This window comes from Thermobia domestica, chromosome 8 (assembly GCF_964235325.1).
Source record: "Thermobia domestica chromosome 8, izTheDome1.hap1.1, whole genome shotgun sequence".
Classification (NCBI taxonomy): Eukaryota; Metazoa; Arthropoda; class Insecta; order Zygentoma; family Lepismatidae; genus Thermobia; species Thermobia domestica.
Window position 1 is genome coordinate 18409567 of NC_137461.1, and position 8926 is coordinate 18418492.

At 35.9% G+C, this 8926-nt stretch overlaps 1 protein-coding gene across 1 annotated transcript; it reads left to right on the forward strand.

The window, feature by feature from the left end:
* The first annotated feature begins 265 nt into the window (after window positions 1-265).
* On the forward strand, window positions 266-1126 carry LOC145692737 (BET1-like protein). Its single transcript, XM_081768168.1, has one exon. It carries the CDS (start codon window positions 524-526, stop codon window positions 833-835), a length of 312 nt encoding a protein of 103 aa, XP_081624294.1. The 5' UTR covers window positions 266-523; the 3' UTR covers window positions 836-1126.
* The last annotated feature ends 7800 nt before the right edge of the window (window positions 1127-8926 follow it).

An 8926-nucleotide genomic window follows, 5' to 3' on the forward strand; every position in this document is an offset into this window, starting at 1 on the left:
TGCTTTCTCAATTTCATGGACTATTTTAGATCTGTACCGAATTTCCTTCCGTATGCACGCACTCATTTCAACCGTAATATTACAATTTTTGACTCCACTCGTACCCTGTATTGATTGTAAACTACACATTACACCATTGTCATTTGTATCTTTCATTATACAGCTAGAACTTGCATTTTTAAAATTTTAATTTTGAATCTACAGTGCAGAAATTTACAAATCTCTACTATTCACAAGGATAGACTCTGAGAAGAAATATAGTGAATGATTTCTGCACTAGTTGGTAAACAGGTTAGTCTTGAAGTACGTGGAAGTGAGATGTAACATTTCACAAAGATGTGGTAAAATGTGAAATTTAACTGTTTTCTGGTTTAAAATGTATATACTTATTAACTATTGTGTTGTAGATAATGAAAACATTGAGTAGTGCAAATACAGTTTATGTACGCTATGTAGTTATGTTGTAATATTTTGAACTTGATCGTCATTGTGAAGGAGCTGAAACTGTAATACAAGTAACGATATGGCAGACACTGAAGAACTGCTGGACTCCAAAAATCGGTTTATGGCCGAAAAACTTTCTCACAAAGTTTCGAGACTGAAATCACTAGCGTACGATATTGAAATTGAGGCGAAAGATCATAACTCATTACTTGATGGATTGGGTTCCGACTTTGAGGCTGGGACAGGATTACTCTCTGGAAGTTTTGGACGTGTGAAAAAGCTTATTGGAGCAGGCAGAGGGGAGCGGCGTGTGATGTGTTACGTTGTTGGATTCATTGTTGTGTCGTTCTTTATTTTGTATTATGTAGTGTTGAGAGTGACTTCTCGTTAACAGTTTTCGATGTTCCGTCATAAGTTCCTTGTACTGTTTGTACATACTAAGGACATATTTATTACAAGCAAGATCTTCGAAAAAGTGTATTTTGAATGATGGTGGAAAAGATATTTAATTACGTTTGCGTACCATTACCTTTTCTGAACATGTAGCATATAAACATGGTGATATTTTGTAACTCGAATTGGCAGAAGTTGGACTATTTTACCATTCCTTTTCTTTGCGCTGTATACAGCTTTTGTATTTAAGTACGATGCCTTTCAAATAGACAATTGCTATTGTTGTAAACTTGTTTTAAATACTTTTAAGGGTTACCCATTACCCGCAGTTATTCTATTTTTTGAACTCTCAAAAAATCACTGTAGGTTTTACAATTCAAATAATTTATGAGTAATCTAGGCACCATTGAGCGACAGAAAGCAAAGAAAGAAAAAATAGCATTGTACTAAAACATGCCATATATATATCAGACTACAACGTGAGTCAGCTGCGATCCATTATAGCAGTAAGTTTTTCATAGAAGAATCGAATTCCATTTTTCAAAGACGGCACCAATTAGTATCCTTGCGGAGACATGACTAATGACGCTACTTTCGATTTGGTTCCAAAGTTGGTCGTCCCTTTCTCGCAAAACTTTGAAAATTTACCGGGAAGAAATGTAGAATTTGCTCGTTTGTGTGCTTGATAATATGTAAGGAGATCGGAGTTGTGTTTATTATTTGTATGGCCCATGTTCCGTTAAGGGGGTCCATAACTAACCTAATATAACGTTATATTATGTAATCAATAGAAAGAAGTGGAGAAATTGCAAATTTCGTGTGGAAGAAATTACTGGACACCCTTAACGGAACATTGGCCATTTTTATAAGCAGTTATAAAGACGGAAATATTTGGCAAGCGTAGGGAACTACTTCGCGCCAGGTTACTGCATTGTTAATTTTAGAAAAGTAGCATGCATCTGCATTCTAAACATGCCTGCAGGTGTTCAGAGACGCACCAGTTAGTATCCTTACGGAGACACGAGAAATTACACTCTATTAATTTTAACAAAATGGGTCTAAACTTCCCTAATCCTAATCTAACCCGACCATATCCTACCTGATTTATCCCTACATTACTCTACCCTACTCTATTATACCTTTTAAAAGCAGTCCTAAAATCGGTGATTCTTAAATTTTCGTAACTGTTACGATTTTGGCAAAACCCAGACGGACAACCAACTTCGGAATAAATGCTTTACTGTCAACGATGAAAACGAGTAATTGGATTACCGGATGTTAAAGAAAGAAAGAAAAAAAAAATCACAATTCTGGTGCACAATTCATTTTCAAAGTCGGAAAGATGATTTTTCTCGTATGACTATATATGAAGCATTAAACGAAGCGGTATGCGTTGCTCTCTATCTGGTGCTGCAGAACTAAGCATTGTTGGTTACTATGTTCTTACCTCACACCCTTCATATCTTTACGGACCTCCCCCCCCCAAATTAAAAAAAAAAACTACGGAATATATTTAAGTTAAGCCAAACACAACTACACAACAAACATGACTGAGTGAACGAAATATCTATTATTTATGCCTTTACTCCTTTAAGCTTCCCTCAAATAAAAATTAGGACTTTTTTAGAAAAACTAAATATTAGAAAAAAAAAAAAAAAACCTTCCCAAAATACTTTTCTAAATCCGCCACTGATTCTCAGTGTAAAATTATCTTCAAGGTTGTATCCGGAAGATTATTGCTAAATATATAAACAAAACGAAATATTAATGCCTGTACTCATAAACTTCAAGCTGCTCCTAAATAAAAATCAAGGATTTTTTTAAAAAAAAAAAAAACCGAAACAATCAGAGAAACCCCTCCCAAAGTACTTTTCTAAATCCGCTACTGATTATTTGTATAAAATGGTATTCAAGGTTGTATCCGGAAAATTATTCCTAAATCATTACACAGCTACAGTATAACGGAAATGTGGAAGTACGGTTTGACGAATAAATTGAAAAAACGTACGCTTTGACGGATATATAGAAAAACTTTTGCGCTGGAAGCTAGATTACTAAGCTCTTAAAAATGAAACACGGATGACAAAACTGAAATGATCCAGAGAAGAAAAAAATGTTGATAACTCAAAAGTTAAAGTTAAATAACCTCTAAAATTGCCCTTAAATACTACATTCTTTATGTTTGCTTTAATTCGTAAAACGTGCTCCATCCATCTTGATGGTGAATTCCAGAGCGAAATATGGCATTAGGTCATGGAAATCTTATTTAACTATAGAATATACCATAAGAAAGCTATTTAGAAAGAAAAATCGTGAAAAGGAAAAAGGCCAACATTTTTAAATTTTTTTTTTTTAAGCCGGCTTTTTATGTGAAAAAACCCATCAATTCAAAAAAGCCGGCTTTTTTGCGTCTCTACTCATGAGAGATACTCTTCTGGGGAAAAGACTTTTCTGTCTACTGTAATATATCGCAGACCGATAGAGAATTTCTGTCCATTATGAAGACCGTATTGAAACGTTTGGGGGAGAAAAAGGACTGGCCGTGTCCGTAAAATAGATTTTGTTCCGTAAGAAAAAATATATTTTTGCCGGGACAAAAATCTACCCGTATTATAAAGGTGTCGGTAAGCAGGGTTTGAAAAAACCCAACCCACCAGGGCCCATGTTTTTTTTTCTTCGGGTATTTTCAGGTTTAATTGGTATTTTTTTCGAAATATATCAGTGTCTGGGGTAAAAGTGTAAAAATGTTATTCATATTTCAAGATTCTATGTCCTTTGCATAAAACACCCACAAAACTCAATCAGCAGGATCCTCACAAAAGCCCACAGGTACTGAGGACCACGAATCTATTGGACTGCTCTCTTTGTTTGAATGTTGACAACTAAACTGTGAATTTATAGGCCAAGCACACACAATTCTCTGAATGGATCCAGAATGTTCTACTACATTCTGGAAATATCCTGATGGCTTCAAAATGTTCTAAGAGGTCATGTTACATGCTGGCAGTGGCGGCTGTAGAGTTCTAAAAGACTGGGGCAATGAGAGCGGCTTTCCCCTCCCCCCACCTCAGCTTTGAGGGCCTCTCCTTTGAAGGCATCCTTTAAATTCTTTAAATTTTGATGGTAGGTGAAAATGTTACAGGAAAAACAATAGCGAATTGCATGATCATATATTTCGTATATGCCTTACATAGCGTTACCCACGAGGCGCGATATGGGACAGTCTCCTCACGTGTTGGCAATACTAGTCTTACATACAGCATTATTGAACTTCATTTTAAATAATTTACTCAGTATAAAGAATTCAAGCTATGCACAAACAGTGGAAGACAATTTACGTTGACAACACTGCTCATCCTACTTCTATCAATTTTAATTTCTTCAGATAGGGGCCGCGGTGGCTCAGTGGTACAGCGTTCACCTCTGGTGCATGTGATCCTTGGTTCGATCTCAGCTCGGTGAGTAATTTTTACCGCAATTTTTTGCATAAAATCGCAGGTTATCAATTATGCTATAATTCTCACTGCCTATCATTAATTAACTTAAAACACACCTGATGCAGTAATTTTACAACAACAGTGTTTGCAGAGGCCGCGTTTCTGGAAGAAAAAAAAAAACATTTTATGGACTTGCATTAAATAGCCTTTTTACGTGGCAACACTGCATCGACTTTGTCACATTTTCGTATCAATGGATAAATGATGCATACCGCACATATACACAAGGATTAACCCACAGGAAACAGTTTTCTACAACTGAATATTTTTTTTTTTTTTTTTCATTTTGTACATTTTTTATTTTACAATTTCGATACTTTCTTTCGTTACTACACAAAAACGTTACAAATTCCAACTTCGGTCATGATCTCGGAGATATCTACGTAGAATCCGCTTACATTTGTATCAAGTGTCACATCTTTATCGCTCTTGGTTCTTGATATATGCAAGGCTCATAGCGAGTCACTTTTTTTAAACTAAAAGTTACTTTTTTCAAGTTGGTCACTAAAAATTAGTGATTTATGTTTTGCATTGGCAGTTTTCTAAGAAAAATATAAAAATAAATGGAAAAAGCAGATACTTGTTACTGATTACTTTTCTGAAAGCTTCAGTACTTGCTGCCACATGTGAAACAGTCAGCTTTATTCTCACTTCAGTTTTTATTCTTTCTAAAGCACAGTGGATGCTTAAGCTCTCAAGGTGGGGTTGAGAACCCTTCTGTGTCTATTCTCTCTTCTATTATAATCTTTTAGTTTTCTCTCGTAATAGTTAAAGCTCTGTTCAACGTTGTGTGTGTTTGTGTGGTTCATCATGTTCGTCCTGTGTTATGCTTCTTCTTAAGAGTAGGTGATGAACGCTCTCAATGCTAAGTTAAATACAATGTCTGGGATAAAGAAATTCGGAATAGGCCAGAACTGGTTCCACTTACTCAGAAGCTTTCTACATCTGCTAAGTCTGCTTACAGTAACTACAAAGCATACTTAGAAAACCTAAGAAAGGAGGAAGTTCAAAAAGAAGAAGTAAAGAAGAAAAGATGAAATAAAATAACAAACGGAGAGGTGATGGAGAAATTGACAAAGGAAAAAAAGGGGCATGATGTGCTTTTGGTCACTTTTCAACTATTTACAAGATCAGACCACTATGATCCCTGTATACGCAATCAAACTTCGGGTTGCGGAACTTTACGGACACCCTGTAGTTTTTAATAGTGATAAAAATAGTAATAATGTAAGTTGGTGCATATTGCATAGCAATTTTATTTTTTTTAAAAAAAAGGGTAGTGAACGAAGCGCCCAAGATATTGTTACTAATTTTTAAATATTATAATTTTTACAAATTGCCCCAGTCGTTTTCGAGAAAGCCACATATTCGTTTATATAATAACGAATAGACTTTCTGTTCTGGAGGACATTACAACTCATTGGATGAAGTATTTGGCGAAAGTCATCAACTTGGATAATATCGCAGAATTATTTGTGTGAATGGTGTTTTCCAACATTTACTTCCAATGAACATTGCTATCTAAAACCGTGACGCCAACGTTGAATTTTAAGTTAATTTCAGTATATTCTCAAAAACATACATAGTGATTTGTAACAGTGGCGCACCGAACTTTATCTATATTATAAAAGAGAACGTACAAATCCTTTGTTCCCTCATCACGCTAATACGGCTGAACCAATTTCTTTTATTTTTGGGGGGTTATTAGGATTTGGACCCTAGATGTTTTTTTTCATATCACTTTAATTTTTAATTACCAGTGTCTTGAGATAATTGACCATTCAAGTGTCCATAACGTACAAATCCTTTGTTAGTTCATCATAGGTAAAAATAAACGTATTTATATGCAACCCGCATGACCGTGTCACTCGGCGGGTTAACATAAATGACAGGCGCTATAATGTTAACATTAATGCAATCTTCTATGGTTTTTATCATATCAATTGAAAGCGAAAAAGTAAAAATTATCTAAGTAACAAAGTTTATTGCGTTCCGGGGTGACCGCAGCGAAGCGGGGCGGGTTAACATAAATGACAGGCGATATAATGTTAACATTTACTGCAATCTGCTATGGTTTTTATCATATCACTTGAAAGCGAAAAAGTAAAAATTATCTAAGTAACAAAGTTTATTGCGTTCCGGGGTGACCGCAGCGAAGCGGGGTGAACGCTGCTAGTATGTTATGAAAATAGAAGATCAGAGTTCTTGAAGATATTTCTCATGCCTGAAAAAACTGTTCAGTCTCTACGGTTGCCTATATAACTAGTTTTTCAACCCTTATCAAAACAGTAAAAATTTTACGTCTATTTTGGGGATTCTTTCACACGTTTCCAGATCTAGTATCATAACAAATCATGGTTTGAAACTTGGACTGGTGGTGCTGTGTCGTCTAACGTGTGCAGACGAAAACAAAAATTACACGTGAGAGTATATGTAAGTGTCGGTGGAAAAAAAAAAATATGTATATATACATGAAAATGAAAGGATAAATGGAAAATTTGCAGTATCGAAGTCAGAAGAAATGCAAAAATCTATAACATAAAAGTGAAATATTCTAGCCTACTAATTACTTTACTGAAAAAAAAAAAATGTATTTTATCTTGATGGTCTCAGATGTTACATAATCAGTAACGAAGCTTTCCTTTTTTTTCTCTCCCCAAATTTTCACCTAGTATCGGGGCTTTTCTGTCGAATTTATATATACTGATGCGCAGAAATTAACGACAAAAATTATCTTTTAAGTTTTACGTCCCATGGTTATGCCGCTTAGGCTAAAGGAGACGGTGATTATGAGAAATTAATGAAATGGTGGAATGAAGAAAGTGGGAGGAAACCCACGCACACGGTTTCTGTCCACCACAAAGTTCAGTTGGCTGGAGCTGGGATCGAACCAGGGGCCCCAAGCACCAAAAGTAAATGCTCTACCACTGAGTCACCGCGGCACCCAAATTAACGACGAGATCAAATAACAAAATATTGCATAGTTCATGGAAATGAATGAAAATCCGTAAATATGTCGGCACTCTCTCACATGCACAGGGAGCAACACGTTGCATAAAGTGACCGTAACGCCGAATGGGTCTGCTTTTCCAACACGAAGCAGTTGAATGAAAGAGACAATACAGTGTGTGTTAGAGGGCTATAAATGTGTATTGCAGTGGTGTTATATATATAAATCAATCCATTCTAAGTGATCAAGCATGTGCCGCTCGATCATCTCCAAAACATCTAATTTTTTCATGAATGTTTATCCTATATCAAGGTACTTCAAAACCACAATTAATTTTTACAACATCACATGGCGACACAGGGGCTGGCGCCATTTTGCGTTTTTCCGATTTTAGGCGTTTACGTTGTTTTGAATATCTCAGCATGCATTTGTTCTCCCAAATTGAAAATTGCTTGACGTCTCCAACTCGTGCAGAGCTAAAACTTTGATCTCCTAAAACATTTTTCCTAAAACCACTTGAAGGGGGGTGAAATCAGGGTTTGCAGTAGCAAAATTTTTGAACATTGAAAACATGTGTGGGAAGAGGAAACACCTGACGTAGAGGTCTGAATTTGTGTGTGCACGTACTTCGGGGACATAATACACAAAAATTTACACACCTGTAGCTGCTCCCAAAGGCCTGAAAAAAAAATCGTAAAATTGGGGATTCTATGGTACAATTTGTACCATACGGGTGTTTCATGGTACATTGCTTTATAACTCTTCTATTTGAGCTTTTTCGTCCGTTTTTTTTTTCTTTTTTTTCCAAGTCCAGAGGCATCGTAGAAGACCTTACGTATGGTTTCATACCTTTCTGCATCCAGACATAGGAGGTGATGATGTCATAATTTTAAAATATATATTTTCTCTTATTAAGCCTATGTTCATTATTTTTTGGCGGGCTTATTTTTGCACCTAGAAGATTGAAATTTTGCACAAACATTCAGTCCACCGAGTAGTATTTACCAGATTTTTTTTTTTCAATTTCTGTGTTAAAACAGGGGGGATCCAGAGGGGCAAAAGTTGAAAAAAGGGATATTTAGACCCAAAAAATCCCTTCTTCGGGATTTTCCCGCCTTACATACATGATGGAGACACGTGAGTCATACCGTCTGAAAGGCAGTTCTATTCTGAAGAGAATGATGGGCGGATTATAATCTTAGGGTAATTAGGGATGTCCAAGAAAATTTTTTACCTGAGGCCATGGTCTTTTGCGGTAATTCGGGGCATTGTGGGGATTCTTGATGAAATTTCTCCCGCCCTTACTATTCAAGATAGAAACTTGAAATTTGGTACACACATTCAGTCTACCAAGTACTATTTATCAGATTTTTTTTTTTTTTTTTTTTGATATCTACGTTCACACAGGGCCACTCCAGAGGGGCCCAAAGTGTGAACAAAAATTTCCCCCGAAATTTTCCCTTTGACATCACTTTTCCCTCTTCTGATATATGATATGGACATGCAAGTGATACCATTTGAAAGCCAGCTCCATTCTGAAGAGAATGAGGTATGAACCATGATCCTAGGACAAATAGTGACGATGCAGTAGCTGCTTGACTGAAAGTATTAAAAAAAAAAAAAAAAAAAAAAGAGCAGAAGG